Below are 22,131 nucleotides of genomic sequence, written 5' to 3'. Positions count from 1 at the left end.
TGTCTTGGTTCATTCTTGGCCAGCACATCACTTCACAAGCTCTGCATTCACATTTTCCCTCACCAAGATGCCCTTCATGTATCTTTTGGAGCATTTCTGTGTGTAGTGACACTGGATTCACAAACCTGCTCCCTTTGAAGACCTTATCTTCCATTACTGACAGTTCAATAATCCTGAATACACGTTGGACAGCCATTTTTATTGGCCATCTTTTCTGTATTGTCTCTTTAAGTACTTTCATTGTTTCTTTTGTTCCTGCTGCTGTCCTAATCTCATCTGTTCTATGGGGAGATAATGGAATGGAGACTACAGTCATGTCGACATAGGCCTCTGTATCAGCATTAATCTCTTGGTCACTCTTTTCTTTCTTGTTGACTGCTCAAGACAGCACATCAGCAGCAAACATGTATTTTCCTGCTGTGTAGGTCATCTTCTTATCATATTTCTGCAGCCTTATCAATACGCACTGTATCCTCATACAACAGTCATTCTGTGGTTGGGACATAATTAAGACATGGGTTCGGATCGTGCTTCTGATACCACGTTATGCTTGTTCTTGACAAACTTAGCACGGGTAAGACACATATTTATCTACAGAATGGCTTCTGCTGGACCTGAGTGTGTGCCACCAGCTCATCAATGTCACTTCCGGTTCTGGGGCGAACCACTTGCATTGCACACTGGAAACTGAAGTTCTTTACTATGTACACACATCATAACACAACTACCACCTTCTCAGGGACAATAAGAGATGTGTAATAAATGCTCTTCTTGCCAGTGATACCAACAGAATAGAAAAAAAACCATTAATCCATAATGCAGATTTTTCTCGGGTTATGGTAGGGTCCTGTTACTGCAGATTATTTGTAACTCGGACAGTTCACAAGGTAAAGGTGCAACCAAGAATCGAGTACCCAGGCAGAAGGTGCAGCAATGATAAGTACGGGCTGTACCTAAAACTCCCAGAATGGACCTATAAAAAACCAGAAACTGAAGCAAAACATTGCAAGCTTCTCATCCGGTCCCACAGATTGCCAAACTTTGTATAGACTTGGACTAACAAAAAACTGAAACAAATCTGACTGCACCTCAAGAGTTAATCAAAGTCTACATTCAGCACAGCTCACAGAACAAACATCGATGGTGATTTGGTATCGGAGCATACAAGAATGTAGATTTTTCCTTTCAAATTAAAATAATCAGGAAGTTTAGCAGTGTAATTCGACAGCCTTTAAGGAGAAGGTTCCAAGCCTAATGTACAAGTCCTTTGCTGTAAAATTTGCTTGCAGTTCCTCATTAACTGTATTTAACTGGAGATATCCACTTACCCACTAAAGAGAGAATGAGAATGTAAAATATCATCAGGTCACTCAGCAAACAATTCATTTTTCCTCTTAACTTGAAGGTCATTTTGCAGAAGTAAAAACAATGTATATGATCTCATCTTAACTGTCGCAGCAACGATTGGAAAACAGAAAGTGAAACAAAAAAAACTTGGGACAATTAAAGGGGCAATGTTCTCAAACTATGTATGGCAAGATTATGTATGAGATGTTATATAACTGAACAGTAATTGATATATTTTACCGTATATTTAAAAATAAAAAGAAATAAGATTGCCAAATACCATGAAAATTGGTCTTTAATGTAGAAACATTACTGCATACAGGAAGAAGAACCACTTTAATTCTAATCAAAAATTGACTAGTACAATTCATTACAAAAACATTAAATCCAGAATGATCACTGTAAACTATAGATTTGGCCAGATTATGGATATGTTGTATAGAAACTTTAATGTTAAGGCTGGAAATAAACTTCCTTTACGTCAATCCATAAAAAGGCTGTTGGAAGACAAATGGAATGCCATCAGGAAAAATAGGCAGTGAACATGCATTAGTTGGGGTAGTTTCAGAGGCAAACGCTGAGCAGTTCAGGGTGACACAGTGGTGCAGTTGGTAGAGTTACTGCCTCACAGTGCCAAAGATCCTTGGGTCCCGTCTGCACGGAGTTCACACATTTTCCAAGTGACTACATGGGTTTCCTCTAGGCACTCCAGATTCATCTAACGTCATAAATGTGTAGGTATGTAGGTTAATTGGCCACTGTATATTGTCCTTTGTGTCAAGGAAATGGTATAATCAGGGAGAGCTGAGGAGAATGTGGAGAAGATTGGATTTATGTAGGACCACTGTAAATGGGCAGATGATGATCAGCATGGGCTCTGTGAGCTGAAGAACCTATTTCTGTGCTGTACCTCAAAATGACTCTAGAAAATCTAGATTGGAAGACCGTTTTGCCAAGCACTTATGCTTTGTCCGCCAGGAAAAGTGAGATTTCCCAGTGGCCAACTATTTTAATTCCACTTTTCATATATCAGTCCATGGCCTCCTCTACTGTTGATGAGGCCACACTCAGGTTGGAGGAGCAACACTTTATATTCCGTCTGGGTAGCCTCCAACCTGATGGCATGAACATAAATTTCTCAAACTTTCAGTAATGCCCATTCCTCCTCCTCCTTCACCATTCCCGTTTCTCCCTCTCACCTTATCTCATTACTGGTCTATCACCTCCCTCTGGTGTTCCTCCCCCTTTTCTTGCTTCCATGGCCTTCTGTCTGCTCCTATCAGATTCCCCCTTCTACAGCCCAGCATCCCTTTCACCAACTTCCCAGCTCTTTACTTCGCACCCCCCCCCCCACCCAGCTTCACCTATCACCTTGTGGTTCTTTCTCCCCTCCCCCACCTTCTTACTCTGACTCCTCATCTTTTCCCCAGTCTTGAGGGACATTGGCCAGAAACGTCAACTGTACTCTTTTTCCATTAATGCTGCCTGGCCTGTGGAATTCCTCCAGCATTTTTTATGCGTTGCTAGAAAAAATTTGAAAGGGGAGTGTGTAAATTTTTAAAAGGATCACAATTTTCACGCAATGCTGGTAACCCTAGTGAGAATGCATGCTTGGAATAGCTGTCAAGCACTCTTCATTTGCCAGCACTCAACAGCACTCCCAACCCTGATTATATAAGGAAGCAAAGCATTTGATTCCCACAAAGTAACTGTTACGTCATCTTTGTCAAATGTCAACCTCTAATCCTAGGTTCTGTGACCACAACCATTGTAATTACCTCTAATAACTTCAGCAAATATCCATAAAAGAATGTGTGGGGGAGGGGCTGGTACTGGAGTGGTAAGAATACAAAGTTAGCCATCTGATCCTTCGATTGATTTCTGATTAGAATGTACTCACATCCCTCTGGACTTACCTTCTCCCGAGTGCAGAACTGCTTCATCTCAGTCCTCATTGGCTTGCATCTTATTGTCAACCCTGCACAATGGTCAGTTGCAGCAAATATTCTCCCTGAATTTAGCCTGACATGCTTTTCAAGAAATTAATATGGCTCGCTCCCCTTCTGATTTCTCTAAACTCTGGATAATTTAGTCACAGTCCATTCAATCTCTCTTTATATGAGACACTTGCCATCCCTAGAACTATTCCAGTGAATCCATACCAAAATTATACCCAATACTCCATGTGAGGTTTCAGCAAAGCTTTTGCAATTACAATAAGCCCTTTTTAGTTCTTGTATTCATATGCTCTTTATAATGGATAACATAAAGTTTGTCCAAACTGTTGCTGTACTTGTATGTTGGTCATCAGTGAATTGATCACCAAAGTCTCTTTGAACATGACCTAGTTTCATACTATTCAATGCTCTACCCATTTACCTAAATGGATCATCTCATATTTTTGCATATTATATTCTATCCCCTTTGTTTATTATCTCAGCAAGCTTGGAAATGTGATGTTTTGACCCTTCAGCCAAATATTTATATAGATTGAGCATAGCTAGGACACAAATGCTGTAACATTATCTCTACCTGCTTTGCTCACACTACCATTCATGTGAAGCAGAAGTCTGAACAAGGGACTTAAGGATCTTGTCAGCTTTCATTATGTTCCTTTCTCCTCAGAATTCGAATCAGCGTGTGGAAAAGAGACAACCAGCACCTTACAATTCCAAGATCCTTTGCTGAGATAGAAGCAACTTGTATTAGTTGGCAGACCTGTTGGTAATTGGCAAGGTTGGGGATCTGCTTCACACCACCGCCCCTCAGTATTCTGTCCATTTCCCACAAGTGCATCTTAGGCCTCCCAGGCAATGCAATTTCCATTATTAAAAAAATCCTCTTCTTTATTCAGTGCTCCTAAATACGTATTATTTATATTTGCCAAAAACATGTTTTCAGTACCCGATTAGAGGTATTTAAAAATTACCAGGCAATGGGTTAAATTTTCTTAAAATCAGCTGGCAGTTTTTAAATACATTATATTCCACATGAACAACCTTAAATGATGAAATTATCTGACTTTTAGATTCATTTTCTGGAATGTCAAATGATGACAATTTGAAGACATTTTTATTCAGTACTCTTGTTTAGTTCTTTTGGATTTCACTTGTGAAATCCAGGGGAAAATCCAAGTGCTTAACAGACCATAAATATATGAACTGATTCTAGGTAATAGGGAATTCTGTCATCAGATCTCAGAACAGTCCAAGAAATCTGCTGGGTTATTCCTTTTTTTTTGACAATATTTATTTTGTAATTTATAATACTTTAAAAAAAATTATTTCCACTGTACTGCTGCTGCAAAACAACAAATTCCATGTCGTACAAGACAGTGATAATAAACCTGCTTCTGATTCATACTTTCACTCATCTGCAATATGATCAATTATCAAACATTAGAATGTCCTTACCGTGAAATATGCATTTTCACTCAGCAGCATTTCATGTAATTTCAATAGTAAGTTATCTTCAATTCTTTTTAAAGTCTTTCTTTATAAACTACTATGATTTTAGTGCTCAATTTGACTGTCTACTTCTCTCAGACTTGTACAATTATAATCCTTGTGCAATTATGACAAATGAACTAGCTCAGAAACTTCCCCTTGCTATGAGGTGGTGAATGTTTTCATCAAATAGTCAATCTGTTGCAAGACCGTGAAAGCAGGACTTTTCATTATTGTAACACTCTTTTTCTAATGATGTATCTATTGCAGAAAAATGTCAAATTAATTTGTCTTTTTGGTAAATTTATTTCCCCTGAGTATTGCATCATTGAAATGAATCATAAATCACAATGTATTCAGCAACAGTGACAAACATTGAGTTTCTTTCCGTTAAGTAGGATTTCAAGTCACATTTATGGCTGAACCCCACCATTCTCGGTCTCAATATTCTCCTTGACACAGTAAACCAGATTTTCTATCATCTCTATCACAAAGACCTTATCTCTGTAACATTCCCCATCAGATGCTGAGACAACCAGCTACAGGTGTCACTTTCAAATTTGCTCTACTGTTCCTCTTGCAGTCTCTATTCTATTACTGTAATCTATCAAAAATTGCTTTTTTCCACATTCTAACCTGAACCAGTTCCACTGTCTATCATTTTACCTACCCTGATGTTCAATCTCTTCATAGATCATTCTGTCAATTTTAAACTGTTTAAATTCCTCCTTATACTTTATCCTCTGGGTCATATCCCTCTCTGAACACACAGATTCCCTGTCTTCAAACTTGCCATCCTCAAGTGCATCCATATTCTACAGCTATTTCAATTTCCATGTTAAAAACCTCCTCTTTAAAACACATAGCTCTAACCAAGTTTATGGTCACACTCCTAATGATTGCTTTATTGGTCCAAGATACATTTCTTCTTCATTGTGAAGTGCACCGTGACAAATATATTTGCCACAAATACCTAAACGCAAATTACCCATAGAACTACTGTAATTAATTTTTTGCTGTTGAATGTTGTGATAAAATTACCACAGATTTAAAAGAAAATTATGTGTATTCATTCATAGTTTATAAGGATTACAAATGAGAACACGCTTATCTAACGTTCTGGAAAATCCTTTCATTGCCCAGTATTTAAAAGCAATGATTTGACAGATTGTTATACAAGGTTTTAAACATCCCAATTGCGTCATGTTCATGCTGGTTGAGCCAAACATACAGGGTTCCACTGTTCCTTGCAATGCTGAATCAAGAGGTCAATGCTGCAGTTGATAAAGTGCACCAGTGATTCTTCCTTTGACTTAAAGGTCTATGCTTCCTTTCCCTTTAAACTTCTTCACAGAGCGTTCACTTGATCTCAGTTGAAACATATTGCCGTAGATATAGGAGACAAATCCATCGATTTCCACACTGAAAATGTTATTTTGCTTTGGAATTACTATGGTTGCAAGATGTTTGAGGGATGGGTGGAGAGAGGATAAAAAACAGAAAGTACATTATAATGTGAAATCAAATTTATAATATTATTCAGGTGTGGCATTTTGCCCACATTGGTTCATAAATAGAATTCAGGTCTATATGTTTGTTTACAGAATTGTTCATGGAAAACCTCACTCCTAGAAATTTTCTTCAATGCCGTGTGTTCGCTTGCGCCATGACTTTCACTGATGCTTAGCTGGGAGAATATTGCCTGCAGGCAAGCCTCCACACAGGAGCAACTCTTCTTCCTCCATGAATGTTTAAGGTGAAACAAACCATGAAAACAAACATGTAGAGCCCAATCCTATTTATAAGCCGATGTGGGCAAAAATCCAGATCACAATGCACAAAGTTTGCCCCACAGCCTCAGTGTTGAGATTTCCTCCCCACAATTGAGTTTCTAAAATGATGTCCAATCAGCTGATTGAAAAGTATCTAAAGGCCAAGCATTTGGAGGACACACCAAAATCAACAGTGCACTGGCGATCTCTCCTCGCATAGTGTCAATACATTTGCAAGTAAATTGCCATGATTGGAGAACAACTCAACCCAACCATCAACCACCCAAGCTACACACCTTTCAAATTATTTCCAGTTTCCAGCATTGTCCTACCCAGATCATCCTCCTCTATATCTTTATTAACTTTATCTTTATCTATTTCAAAGCACTTCTAGGCAGCCTTCTCGTTCAAATTCCAATAGATTATATGTTATACAAAACTTCATGCCATCTCCTAAATTGCAGTGTCCTATTTCGGCCATCATCTTTCTGTTTGCTGATAGTCAAGTTTCCTGGTTCAGCAAACCTTCACCTTAACCTTCTCATACAGTCAGCCCTCCTTATCCGCGGGGGATTGGTTACGGGACCTCTCGCGGATACCAAAATTCGCGGATGCTCAAGTCCCTTATGCAACCTGTCTCAATCCGGTGGACCTTAGGACCTAATGGAAGCCCAGACCTTATTTAACCTGTCTCAGTGCCGTGGACATTAGGACCACATTAGAGCTAGAGCTCTGAATGCACAGTGTTTCTGTTCACGAAAATAATCACTATCACGATTGAAAATCAAGTGGAAATAATAAAGCGATCGGAAAGAGGTGAAACGCCATCGGTCACTGTAAAAGTGTTAGGCTACGTCGGTCAACGATTGGAACAATTTTAAAGGATAAAGTGAGAAAGGCTCTGCCCCAATGAAAGCTACAATTATTACCTAGCAACGCAGTGGTTTAATTATTGGGTTTTGGGTTTTTGATCCTCCACGTCAACCCGGCACAGTGGAGAGCGCACTCCATAGCGATCTGTCACTAGATTGAACACGGGAACTTCCCGAGCCCGGCGCTGAAACATACGTTCTTAAGTGTTTTATATGCATAGAAAGGTAAAATATATATTATATACTAAGACAAACGTTTGACTAACTGACGCTAAATAATACCGGATGTACCTGTTCCGACTTACTTAGTAAGAGAACTTCCGATTTTTTCGATCCTGATGCACAATAACCCACGCACATCTTCCCGTATACTTTAAATCATCTCTAGATTACTTATAATACCTAATACAATGTAAATGCTATGTAAAATGGTGGTTATACTGCATTGTTTAGGGAATAATGACAAGAAAAGAAAGTCTGTACATGCTGGAACAAGAAGTGCTGGAAGAGCACTTCCGGGTTTTCACGAATCGCGGTTGGTTGAATTCTCGCATGTGGAATCCGCGGATAAGGAGGGCCGACTGTACTTGTTTCCATATCCCTCCTATGTCCTCTTCCTAATTTTTGTATCTTGTTCCAGTCTTGTATTTTGCTAAGATAACTGCCTTCTGTAATTCTGATTTCTTACTCATCCATGAATTAAACCACTCCACCACTTGTAGCTATGCTTCAGCTGTCTGCACAATAGTCCCTAAAATTCTTTCCCTCTCTAAATCTCTTCAACATCTACCTCTTTTCCCTGTTTTTAAGGTGTTCCTTAAAATCTACATCTCTGACCAAAATTATGATCAATTACATTGATAACTCTGTATGGCTCAGCATTATTTTCCTCTTTCTGCTAATGTTCTTCAGGAATTTATGCTACTTTGAAGGTAATATGTAAATGGACTTATTACCAAAGGCTAACAGTACAAATGTTACTTTGAAGTTAATTTTAATCAAAAAAGCCTAAATCACTTTTAAAGCCATAAGGCAAGGGGAAGCTGAAAATCATGTCAAAGCTAAAGTGGCTAGTCTGGAGTTCTCTCACTTCAATGAGGTTTTCTACATTAAAACAATTTTGATTATGACAACTCCGTGGGATTGGGGTTTCTAGCTGGTTTGATTAAATACTACAATACAAGAAGAAGAAGTTCAAAGGAACAGAACAAATTACAATTCCGCAAGTTTTGTAAGAGTATCCATAGCAAATAAATGCATTTTAAACTTGGAATTGGTCAGAAACATAAAATGGATAAAGTTGGGAACATAAAAAAGGAAGCATGTAGTAGTTTAGTAGGTAATTCACCAAAGCACCTTATTCTTATCTCAATATTGTGCTATCACTCAGAGGACAGTACAAAACCCTTTATGTAAAGACATAGGATTTGTAACATTACCTTTAAGCTTATTTTCCACAGTGATAATCTTGAATATATGTTTCATTTCCTGCAGGACAATTCCAGTAATCCCTACATAAGAGGGGCATTTGGACTTGACCACTGTAATACAAATAGATATTCAATACATGAATGCAAATCTCAAAAGAAGTAATTTTTTTAATGCTTCTATACTGATGAGTTAAAATGACTGCCAACAAAACCTGCTTAGGGAATAGAAAGATAGGAGTTTGGTTTAAGAGTCAATTTATGGAGTTCTCTCACCAATTAAGTTATTGGTGATCTAGACGTCACTGACAGTGCAATAATTACCTATGCCTAAGTATCATTAGTAGATGGGGGGCGGTAGTGGTTAGCACTATGCTTTACGGTAAGGATGACCAGGTTCAATTCTCACCATTGCCTGTAAGCAGTTTGTATGTTCTCCCCATGATCGTGTGGGTTTCCTCCCACTTACTAAAGATGTACTGGTCGGTAGGTTAATTGATCTTTGTAAATTGTCCTGTATTTCGGCAAGGACTACATCAGGGGATTGCTGGGTGGTGTGGCTCCAAGGGCTGGAAGGGTCTACTCCATGACATATGTCAATAAATAAATAAAAGTCAATGTCACTGCAGGTGCCAAAATATTTAGTTAGATGGAAAAAGTTCCTGAAGTGTTCTTCCATCATTGATGGAAATTCCATTTTAATTCTTCCACTTTTATGTCATATTGCAGCACTTGTGGAGTGATACAACACAGAAGAAACTCTAAACCACCAATTGAGGACCTGAAGGCAAGATTACTGTTTCAAAGGGAAATGGGAGATTGTTGTGTTCTATGCTTAACTGAGACGTGGCTTACATTCAGTAAGCCAGATGCGGCAATCAGACCCAAAGGCTTCTCGATTCACAGAATCTACCAGACAGCTGACTTGGAAAAGGCAAAGGTGTGTGTTTCATAATAAACTCGGTGGTGCTTTGATGTGGCGGTTTTGTTGAACTTATGTTCCCTTGACCTTGAAAATCTAACAATCAAACACCATCCATTCTACTTACCTCGGGAGTTCTCATCTGTGATCTTCACCAGAGTTTAGATACCACCAGCAGGTGACTATAATCAAGTGCTTGAGATACTGCATGATGCTGTCTCCAAACAAGAAACAATCCATCCTGGTGCATTTCAAATCATGGCCGGGAACTTCAACCAGCTTTGTTTGAAGAAATCCCTGCCAAATCACCACCAGCATAAAACCTGTAGCACCAGAGGTCTCATCCCACTAGATCACTGTTACAGTAAGATAAGGGAAACCTACCATTACATGCCCCGACTGCATTTCTGGAAATCCGATCACCTGGCTGTCCTTCCCTGCCTGCATACAAGCTGAGGCAAGGCTCCAGAGATTACAACAAAGAGATGGTAGTGGGAGGCAGACAAGTATCTATGGGTTTGCTTCAAGTCGGTGGAATGGGCCACATTCAAGGACTCATCTGTGGTTCTGAATGAATACACTATGGTTTTCACGGACTTTCTAGAAACAGTTGTAGATGAGTGTGTCTCGACAAAATCATTCAGCGTTTCCCTAACCAGATGCCTTGGATGAACCATGAGATCCACAATATGCTGAAGACCAGTTCAGAGATTATCAAGTCTGGTGATCAAGAAAGTTACAAGAGGTCCAGGTATGATCTGCAGAAAGCCATCTCAAAGGTGAAGTGACAATTTCAGACTAAACTTGAATCAACAGAGGATGCTTAACAGTTGTGGCAGGGCTTGAATGCTATCACCTCTAATAAAGTAAAATCAAGCCACACAGGTGACAACCAGGTTTTGCTTCCAGATGAGCTCAATGCCTTTTATGTTCACTTAGACTGGCAAAACATGGAGGAACTATCATGAACCCCCACAGCCCCCGATCATCCTGTGAGTTCACGCCCATGTGCAAGGAGCCTTCAGGAGGGTGAATCCATGAAAAGCATCTGGCCCAAACGGGGGTACCTGGCTAAGTACTAACGACCTGTGCCGATCTACTGGCTGGAGTGTTCAGTGAGATCTTTAACCTCTCACTTCAGCCATCTGAGGTACCCACCTGATCAAGCAAACTTCAATCATTGTACCGGTGCTTGAGAAGAACAAGGAAGACTGCCTCAATGACTATCATCCAGTCTCACTTACATCCACAATTTTGAGACATCAGTGATGAAAGAGGTCCACAGATGGTGCCAACTCATTGGTTCTTCACTCAACCTCAAAACATCTGGACAGCAAAGATGCATACATCTGGATGTTCTTTATTGACTGCAAATCAGTATTCAATACCATCATCTCTTCAAAACTAATCAATAAGCTTCAAGACCTTGACCACTTTACCTCCATGTTCAATTGGGTCCTTGATTTTTTTCACTTGTATACCCCAGTCAGTTTGGATTGTCAACATCACCACCACGATCTCCATCGGCACAGGTGCACCACAAGGCTGTGTGATTAGTCCCCTGCTCTACTCACTTTACCCTTATAACTGTGTGGTTAAGCACAGCTCCAATGCCACATTTAAATTTGCTGACGACACTACTCTCAATCAGCCGAATCAAAGGTGGTGACGTATCAGCATATTGGAGGGAGATAGAAAATCTGGCTGACAGGTGCCACAACAACAACTTCTTACTCGATGTCAGCAAGACCAAGGAGCTGATCATTGACTTCAGAAGGAGGAAACCAGAGGTCCATGAGCCGGTCTGCATCAGAGGATCAGAGATGCTGAGGGTTCAGCAACTTTAAATTTCAGAGAACCTATCCTGTGCCCAGCACGCAAGTTCAATTACGAAGAAAGCATGAGAGCACCTCTATTTCCTTAGGAGTTTGAGAAGATTCGGTATGACATCTAAAACTTTGACAAACTTCTATAGATGTGTGGTGGAGAGTATATTAATTAGTTGCATCGCAGTATCACAGTCTTGTATGGAAACACCGATGCCCTTGAACAGAAAATTCTACATAAAATAAGTGGATACGGCTCAGCCTATCACGGATAAACCCCTTCCCACCATTGAGCACATCTACACAAATCGTTGTCGCAAGGAAGCAGCATCCATCTTCTTCAAGGACATCTCTTCTTGCTGACGCCATCAGAAAGAAGGTACAGGAGCCTCTGGACTCACACTCCCAAGTTCAGGGACAGTTATTACCCCTCAACCATCAGGCTCTTGAATCAAAGGGGATCTTCACTTGCCATCACTGAAATATTCCCACAACCTATGGACTCACTTTCAAGGCATCTTCATCCCATGTTCTCGATAACTATTGCTTATGTATATTTATTATTATTATTTTCTTTCTGTACTTGCACACGGGTCGAAAGCCCATTTGCTGTGGTCTTTCATTGATTCTATTATAGTTATTATTCCATTATGGATTTACTGAGTATACCCACAAGAAAATGAAGCTGTTTTACCCATATACCTGAGTTGTGAGAAAAAAAGTTCTGAATTGTCTTATTGCTCATTTCTCATGAACTATCAGTAACAAAAAAATCACTGCTTTTTGGAAACAAACACAATTGATGACATTTAAACAAACAAAATGCTGGTGGAACACAGCAGGGCAGGCAGCATCTATAGGCCGAAACGTCGACAGTGCTTCTCCCTATAGATGCTGCCTGGCCTGCTGTGTTCCACCGGCATTTTGTGTGTGTTTTGTGTGTGTTGTTGTTTGAATTTCCAGCATCTGCAGATTTCCTCGTGATGACATTTAAAAACTATTTGTTCTAAGCATAGTGTAGAGTCTAACGTTCAAACAAGCGAATGTGACTGACGCTAGTTAGAAATTGTTTGGTTAACAGTCTTCTGCCCAATTAAGTGGCACAGCGTCCCAAATAAATAGCTGCCCTGATTAATGTAAGGCTCAATTGACCAGAATCCACTATATTTTCTACACCTTAGGGTTTCTCTTCCACGGCAAGAGTTTTTTGTACTTTTGCTTATTACAGAGTAAATTCTATGTACCTGTCACAATGGCCCCATGAAAGTCTGCCTTCATCAGCTTTGTCTGGATCATATTCGTTGACCTATGAATGTTTTAGAAATATTGTATAACAACCACAAAAGCACTGATATCATTTACATGTCAGCTGACATTCAACAGGTTTTACTAAATTACTACTTAAAACCCCCTTGTTAGTACTTAAAACATTTTAATTTTTAAAATTTTAGCTATGTGCATCAATAAATTTAAAAAGATCTCAACATTGATGAAACACAGCAATAAAAACTTAGAACCTCCTTTACACCATAGTAATTTATCTCATACCACTTCCATAACTGAGATACTTTCCAAAAGTAAAGGACATGTTGGGCTCATTGTTAGAAAATAAATTATTTCTGATTCATATAAAGTTGTGGGATTTGAAAAAAAAACTTATTAAAAAAAAAGATTCAACGTCCCTTTGTTCAATGACCCTGAAAAGGAATATAACAAAATGAATGTATACCTATCACTGTCTCTTTCGTTTCAGTAGTACGAGTATCATAGCCAAAGTACCTGGATATAGGGGACGCTACGGTAGTGTAGTGGTTAGCGTGACACAATTACAGCTTGGGTGCTGGAGCTCAGAGCTCAAGTTGAACATAATCTGTAAGGAGTCAGTACATCTTCCCTATGGAATGCATGGGCTTTCATTAGGTGCTCTGGTTTCTTCCCACAGTCCAAAGACATACTGGTTAGTAGGTTAATTATTCATTGTAAAATTATCCCGCAATTATACTAGGGTTAATTGGGAATTGCTGGGCAGTATCTCAATAAATATATATTGACTTCCACTTAATTTTTTTAATAAATACTTTCAAGCAACATTTACAGAACTGAGTAAACTTGAAAGCAGTATCTCTTAAGCTGTAGTGCTTGATAACTTAAACTTCTTTTATGTACTTGTCCTTGAAGGAATTGAATCAATTTAAGAATAAAAGCTTTGTGAGTTTGTCTACTGATAGACTGGTGCCTTTGTTTCCAGACAGGCTCCATAAATTCCTACTTGTACTTTTATTCCATTCATTTATGAGCTGTTAGTATCATTGGCAAGGCCAGAATCAACGCCTACTTCCAAATGATCTTGTGAAGGTGAAAGTAAGCCACCTTCTGGAATACCATAAGACATGGGAGCAAAATCAGGCCATTCAATCCATCAAGTCTGGTCTGCCATTTCAACATGGCCAATCCATTTCCCTCTCAATCCCATTCTCTTATCTTCGCCATGTAGCGTTTCACTAATTAAGAAGCTATCAGTCTTAAGCTATTAATCCAATAACCTGGCCTCAAAAGCCACCTGTGGCAATGAATTCTAAAGATTCACCCCACTCTGGCTTAAGAAATTCCTCATTTACATTCAAAATTTACATCCTCCTATTCTGAGGCTGTTCCCTTTGGTCCCAGACTCTCCCATTATAGAAAACATTCTCTTCATATCCACTCTTTCAACATTTGATTCATGTTAATGAGTTCCCCTCCCCCATTCTTCTAAATTCCCATGAGTATAAGCGCAGACCCATCAAACACTCCTCAATGGATAACCCTTTCATTCCTGGAATCATTCTCACGAATCTTCTCTGAACCCTCTCCAGTGTCAGCACATACTCTCTTAGATAAGGGGTCCCAAAACTGCTCACAATACTCCAAGTGAGGCCTCACCAGTGCCATATAAAGCCTCTGCATTACTTCCTTGCTTTTATATTCCAGTCCTCTCGAAATAAATGCTAACATTGCATTTGCCTTCCTCACCACTGACTCAACTTGCAAATTAATCTTTAGGGAACCCTGTTCAAGGACTCCCAAGCCCCTTTTTGGGCAACTTTATTTTGGATATGAGATGTCCACATGTCAGAGGGAATTGAGCATTTGGGGAGCAATTCTAGTAGTTTTGTTGTTTTTTATATTTTCAAAATATCCAGTGACTAATCATATGTATTTCCCTGCATAACAGAATGGCGGTTTGTGGTGTGAGATCCTCTTATACATTCCTGTGGGTGGCATTTGAATTTGCACACTGGACCAATGGATCAGATTACTGAATCTGTATGAAAGCTCCTTATTACAACTCAGAAGGCATGCCACTGACATCAATCTCTTTGACGATGAAGACCGTTGGGGGAAATTATCTGGCTTCTTGCATTCTGTTATGAGGGAGCTGGGAGGTACTAGTCCATTCCAGTCAACCTTAACCTAGGGTATGGTAACAGCCTTAAGGGACTGGGCCCTTAAATGCTCTGGTGGAGTGAGTCCTTTAAGGGCTGGTATTTTTTTAAAACATAGCATTTATATAATTGGAATGTCCTGACTCATAAAGTGATTTCTCCACCTGACAGGGAGTGTAGTGTAAGTGCTAAGTTGAGTAAAGGTACAAGGTGCAAAGTGCTTGGCAAGTGTGAGCAGAAGCAGTATCCTGGGACGGCTGTGTCTATGCTAAATGGTATTGTGAAGCTGGGCACTTGTTGGATGGAAGCTGAACGGCACTGATATGCAATTCCTAAGCCTACCCATTATTCACACAGGATGGTGTGCTTGATATGTAGTGCTGTATGTATGCCACCCCAGTGTCCTTGCCCATGCTGGTCGATCAGAGGGGTATTACAAAGGATGGAGGTTTTGAATGACTGCCTTTCTCAGCATGGTACAGCTAGACTGACCCAGGAACTGATTTCGATGGCCTTGGATTACCTGCTGAAAAGAAAGGTGGCACTTATACTGTTACTGGTCACGAATGTTACACGAAGATTCCCAAGGGGTCGGGTAACATCACTCACCTGGTCGATCACATCTCAGAGTATAAGATTAAGTGCGGGACCAGCTCATTGGCTATTACACACTGGGGCAGGGCTAGTGGTCTTTTGGGGCACAGAGAGGCTGGTGGATTACTATAGCATACTGGGAGATGACTATTAGGTTGACAGTATTGGGTACTGTACTTGTCATTTATGTATAACTTAGTTTGGAGTTCGTGAGTCATAATAGTCTGTGGGATGGATCATCATGCTCACAACTTTTGAGAGGTGGAGTGTTTTATTCTGATTGTTGAAAGTCGCTTCCTTTGTGATTGATTAGTTTAGAAGCTGCAGCTGCTTTTCACATTGGATAACTGCCCGGTGTCCAGTTTCTAATATCCTGGGTATATAAAATAGCACGTGGAAGGGGCTTGCTCTCTTCTTCTTCCTTTGTTTAATTGTGAGCAGTCTCACATTTCTTTAACTCTTTATATATCTTAAAAAAAAACTTTTGGTATCCTTTTTGATAATAACTGGCTAGTTTACCTTCATATTTCATTTTTTCTCCTCCATTTTGGCTTTTTAGTTGCCATCTGTTGATTTTTAAAAGTTTCCCAATTCTCTAAATCCCCACTAATTTTTTCTCTATTATATGCTCTCTATTTTGCCTTTGGCATCCCTTGTTAGCCACGGTTGTGTAATTCTGCCTTTTGAATACTTCTTATTCTTTGAAGTGTATCTATCCTGCATCTTCTGAACTGCCCCCAGAAACTCCAACCATCGTGGCTCTGCTGTCCTCCATGTTATTGCCCCCTTCTAATCAACTCTCGCCAGCTCCTCACTCATACCTCTACAATTCCCTTTACTCCACTGTAATGCTGACACATTAGACTTTAGCTTCTCCCTCTCAAATTGCAGGGTGAATTATATCATTTTATGATCATCGTCCCCAAAGGGTTCATTTGCCTTCAGCTCCCTAATCGACATATCACCCAATCCAACCTAGCTGATCCCCTAGTAGGTTCAAATACAAGCTGCTCTAAAAAGCCACCTTGTTGACATTCTACATATTCACTCTCTTGGGATCCACTACCAACCTCAAAGGTATCCAAAGCTGTACACTTATTATTGAGGAACAGAGCCACAGGGATACTGGCTGCCCATTTCCTTGCCCTCTCCTGAATGTCATCCAGGTACCTGCTTCCTGCAAGACTTAGGGGTGACTATCTCCCTGCAGTTTTACCTTCAGACAAAGAGTTTCCACAGTGGTATTGACTGAAAGGTTCCTAACCTGGCCCACCAAAGATGAAGGATAAATAAAATATTGCCATGTTGGAATGGTGTGTGGCATATGTCAGAATATGCTCCTGACCAATGGTGCCTTGTACACCCACACTCCACAAAATTCTCAGCTCTTGAAAAATGTGATTCATCAGTAATAATGCTAATGTTAAGAAGATGGTCACATTGTTATCTGTAGAGCTCAACAGGCACCAGCTTTTCATGTGTTGTTCTACATTTCTGAATGATATGGTCTTGTTGCAGTTAATCACACAGGTCCTTCAAGTTCACATATAGTGTACTAATGTGTGCATTTTGCAAAACAATGACAGTACTTACGTTTGAGGTTTCAAGCCATTACATAGATCTCGAATGTACTGTTTCCATAGCTCATGCAGAGGGAGAAACAATTCATACCTGGAAAAAAAAAGCAAAATGGTTCTAATTAGTATTTTAACACCTACAGCCTCATATAAAGCTGATGGGTGAAAATGAATTTCATGGAAATTCTATTTGAAATAATAGAAAATGCATAGAAAAGCCTACAAAACTGTTCAGTTTGCAATGTACTGCAAGTATTTCAGCAAATACTTGACATTTTGAATTGCCACAGAAAATGGAAGCATTATTACTTTCCACATTGAAGTGATGTTTATTTAATGCAGAGACTGCGCTAAACTTGCCAAACATTTGCTGAAGAACTACCATAAATCAATACAGTGGTAAATAAACAGAAATGGTGTTTGATCAAGTACACAATAAGAATTTTTAGAATGTTTACTTTGTTATTTCCCTTGTCAGAGAAGGACCGCACTAGAATTTGAATACAAATTATTTGTGCATAAATATAAAATATATCATTGTTTTCATTAAAAATTTCTATCCTTTTCCCAGCTTTCGAGGATCTTCACCTAGAACAGCAGTTCAGAAAGTGGAGCTCACCACCTTCACTACCTTAGCTAATTATCAGAGGACACAAGGCACACAGTGGATCCTGGTTAACTGGGACACATCGAGACCAGTACATTTTGGCCCAATTAAGTGGCTGCCCCAATGAGCTTACGTTTCATGGAAATAGTTAAAAAGGTATAAAAAAATCAAACTACAATTTAACTGAGTAACAAAGAATGTAATTAAATGAAATACAGAACAAATTAGAATGTTACCAATATTACTACAGTACTATAAAACTCTGCATTATTTCCTAATAGTTATCTACAGAGGAATTCATCCAGTGTAAGCTGCCACGTTCTTTTTATTGACTAAATGAACAAAATCAGTGCAGATAACACTACACAATGATGATTTTGCTTCCTGAATAATTTTGTGTGTATCTTATCGAGTTTAGGCTGTTGATCATGAAAATCACCTTGACGTTTTCCTATATTGCATCACTTTTTTTGAAATCGCCTATATCTGTTATTTCAATTCATAACTGAATAACTGATGCCAAGATTAATAAAGGACTTCTAGTGGGAATTGCATGGAAGGCATTCAAAGTTGTAGAAAGTTTTCTTGACAACTACAGAGCACCTAACTATGAGTACCTGGTTGACACCATGCTTTGAGCATATAAAACCATGATAGCAACATATCACTAAAAATTCATTTTCTGTATTCTCATTTATACACGTCTTCTCTGCGAATTCTGGCATTGTCGATGATGAGCATGGTATACGGTTTCACCAGACATTGCGATCATGGAGAAACAGTATCAAAGCAACTGGAATCCATCAATGCTGGCTGATTATTGTTGGACACCGAGTACTAACAAAAATCAACAGAACACTTTTAGCTTAGTTGAACTATTGTAAAGCATCAGCACCATTACGTAATTCAATAAAAGTTAATTTCTTCCTCAATAAAATTTCTTGTTCACTATATTCAATAAAAGTTAATTTTTTGTTTCTCCACATTCCCTCATGATACAAGTAGTGTGAAAACTATAGTTGTATTCAGCTTCAAGCAGTCTATCATAAGCAAAACAAAAAAAAATTCCTGAGGCGGCAACCCTTCTGAAAAAATTTGTTGTCTGGTGCAATGGACTGCCTTCATTGCCTTCCTGCATGAAGTAGTGTCATAATTCAACAATAAATTTCCTGGCATCCTGTGTAGTCACTAGCTCAAGTTCAGATGGCTTTTAACTTGGTCCAGTGAGGTCATTTTTTCGGGTAGTGTCAAATCTTTTTGTGGCTTCTTGACAAGGGTCTGAAATTGTTATAAGTCAAAATGAAAAACAAAATGATCAAAAACCACTGCTTTCTGTCAGCCCAAATGGATAACATAACACAAGCACATACAACTGATGTTATTTAAAAACTGATCAGTCTAAGAATGGTGTAGTGTCTAATGGCCACACAAGTACACGTGACGGATACTAGTTAGAAACTTTTCGGTGACTACTGTTTCCGTCCCAATTAAGCGGCATAGTATCCCAAATTAACAAAGGGAATCCCAGCTATTTTCTCAATTAGTTTTCCTTCTTTAAGATTTGTTTCAAATAAGTGGCTGCCCCGATTAACTGATGGCCCAATTAACTGGAATCCACTCTATTTAGAATGAAGTGCATCTTTGTGGAATCTTGGACATGTCATCCAGATACCAGATGATGAAACTCCAATCAGTGAATAAGAGCTGAAGCTGGAATTTATAGGAACTCAATAACCTGATGCTCTACACACACACATACAGATTTTAAATAGAATACCCATTTCTTCAGTGTTTTTCTGCTTCTTAAAATAATCTACAAAATTACATAAAAATCAAATGGAGACAAATATTTTAACATAAACAAGGCAAGCGTACCTTTGTTGTTCTGGTTTGAGCTCAAATAGCCTCAATTCCCGCCTTTCTTTAGCAGACAAACACTTCGCTTTCCTCTTCTTTTTCTTGAACTTTGTTGTAACACCAACAACAGTAACATTTTTATACAAATATTTCTTAACTTCCTCAGGGCTTAATTGCGGTAAACTGGATCGGAGAAAGGATGCGACAAACTTTGCAGATTGTTTGCCTTCTGGAAGCTGTCAGAAGGAATTTATGAATATTTGAAAATTTTGAAAATAGAAGATTGACAATTGCAACCCCCAAACAAAAGAAACCGATTTGATTAGCAAAAGATGTTGCCTAGGGTAGTATAAGAAGTATATGGGCAAAATTTTAAACAATTGAACCTTGATATAAAAATATTGGGAAGTAAAACCCAAAAGGTGATTTAGAAATAAAGTGCAAGATTATAACAAAAGAAAGTACACAGTCTATTAGAGATTCAGAAGGTATTCAGTCTGTGGGGAAACCTGATAAAACCAAGGTAGATTCACTTTGGAGCATAAGGGAATTAAGGATTACTTTAATCTAGCAGTGAAGTGGAATTGAGCTCAACAATCAGATCAGCTACAGAATAGGCTCAAAGGATTTATTGTCTATTTTTACTCCCACTTCCCTTGTTCTTATATTTTGCATCTACCTTCACAAAAGAGGGATATAACACATATATTCTGGTTTGGAAAAAAGGATGTGGAACATTGAAAACAGTGGAGAAAGAAATATTAAAGAACTTGGCATCTTCAAAATCAGACAAATAAGCACATTTGGAAGAAATGAATCTGGGCATGAACTACCTGGGATGAAGGACCTGTTTCTGTGCTCTATGACTTTATAAAGAAAGGATCAAATAGCAGAGGCTTTAACCAGAATTTTTCAATTCTCTCTTTTACAGAAGCAGTAGTTAGTAACATGATATCATTCTTTCAAAATGGGAGAGAAATGCTTAGACTAACTTTGTCAGTCTGTCTGATATTGATGATAGGCAAATTGCTGAGGAAAAATTCTGAAGCATGGAATAAATTATCATTTAGCAAGTTAAAGATTAGGCAGAAGCTTCAATGTGAATCTCTTAAAGAGAAAGAGCACTGATTAAGCCATTTTTAAAAAATATATTCTAAAATGGATGGCTCATGCTATTAGCACTTAGATCTACTCTACATGGAAGACTCATATTCTGGCCAATCAGAAAAGTACATGGATTCCAAATGAAAACAGAATGTCAAATACAGAAATTGGCTCAAGGAAAGGACGAATGTGTTTTGGACTAAAGGCCCACTTGTATTGGGGCCCCACAGAATTCACTACAAGGTGTCTTGGTTTCTATGGTATATAGCAATAATTTATACTCAAATGGAGAAACAATAATTAAGAGAACATAAAGTTTGGACAGGTAGTTGACAACGAGGAAGAAAGTTCTGCACACAGGAGAGTATTACAATAATAAATTACTTATGCAGGTGGATGAGAGAATTCAATTAGAGCAAGTGTGAGGTAGAGTATTCAAGAAAAGCAGATCTCTGAACATACTAGGACAAGCAGAGAGGACAGCTAATAAAGCTAGTAAGATAGCTTTCATTATTAGCTGAGACACAAAACATAAAAGTAGGGATGAAAAGCTGCATTACATTACAGCCTAGTTGGATTGCAACCAGTATAATGCACATAGTTCTTATCACCATATGGAAGAAAATAATAATACTGTACTACAAAGTTACAGATCAGATTTACATTAAACTTACTGAGGCTGGAGAAAGTTATTTATGAAGAATGGCTAGATAGACTGGTGTTGATTTTGTTACAACAGAATTGTTGAGGGGAGATTTAATTGAGATGTTTAAAATTATGAGACCAGACACAGTGATAGGAAGGATTTCTTTAAAAGAACAGGCAATAACAAGTGATCATTGTTTTAAAGTACCAGGAAATATATTTGGAAGTTGAGGATTTTGTTGCTAACCTAGAGAATGTTGGGAACCTGGAACTCACAGCATGAAAGAGCAGAGGAGGTAGAAACCCTCATACCATTAAAAAAAAATTAGATGAGCACTCCTACATGCTGATGGATCAAGATTCTCTCTTTTTTTTGGCTGGCATGGACTAATATAATAGCTTCCTTCTAGATCATAAGTTTCTATAATTTTATAAACTTCATTCACTATTAAAATTCAATAAATACAATCATTGCTGTATTAACTATATAATTACAAATAAAATGGTGCAAAACAATATATAAGTCACAGTGAAGCCTCAAACTGCAGAGCAAAGAGGCTAAAAAACATGATGGCTAATACATGGAAAAAATATTAACATTATTGTACTTGGAAATAAAGTTTTGGTGTATAATATATCATGCATATCGCTGAATGTGCATCAGAACAGTTCAGGTTGCTTACACACTGCTAAATAAACTGTGCGATTTC

General features: G+C 38.6%; 2 protein-coding genes across 2 annotated transcripts in view; both read right to left on the bottom strand.

The window, feature by feature from the left end:
* The window catches only part of LOC140740686 (nucleotide-binding oligomerization domain-containing protein 1-like), a 41,092-nt gene extending 39,655 nt beyond the window's left edge, over nucleotides 1–1,437 (bottom strand). Inside the window, exon 1 of the mRNA XM_073070095.1 lies at nucleotides 1,329–1,437. Coding sequence (XP_072926196.1) covers nucleotides 1,329–1,410 — 82 coding nt within the window. The 5' untranslated portion in view covers nucleotides 1,411–1,437. The remainder of the gene's footprint in view (nucleotides 1–1,328) is intronic.
* Nucleotides 1,438–4,571: 3,134 nt separating this feature from the next.
* Nucleotides 4,572–22,131, bottom strand: part of pop4 (POP4 homolog, ribonuclease P/MRP subunit) — a 30,051-nt gene continuing 12,491 nt past the window's right edge. The window contains exons 3-7 of the mRNA XM_073070094.1: nucleotides 19,691–19,908; nucleotides 17,225–17,302; nucleotides 12,857–12,918; nucleotides 8,877–8,978; nucleotides 4,572–6,243 (exon numbers count right to left, since the gene is read on the bottom strand). Of these exons, the coding sequence (XP_072926195.1) occupies nucleotides 6,107–6,243; nucleotides 8,877–8,978; nucleotides 12,857–12,918; nucleotides 17,225–17,302; nucleotides 19,691–19,908 (597 nt within the window). The 3' untranslated portion in view covers nucleotides 4,572–6,106. The remainder of the gene's footprint in view (nucleotides 6,244–8,876; nucleotides 8,979–12,856; nucleotides 12,919–17,224; nucleotides 17,303–19,690; nucleotides 19,909–22,131) is intronic.

Source organism: Hemitrygon akajei, chromosome 17, assembly GCF_048418815.1.
Source record: "Hemitrygon akajei chromosome 17, sHemAka1.3, whole genome shotgun sequence".
NCBI lineage: Eukaryota > Metazoa > Chordata > Chondrichthyes > Myliobatiformes > Dasyatidae > Hemitrygon > Hemitrygon akajei.
This window is presented reverse-complemented; position numbering and strand designations above follow the sequence as displayed.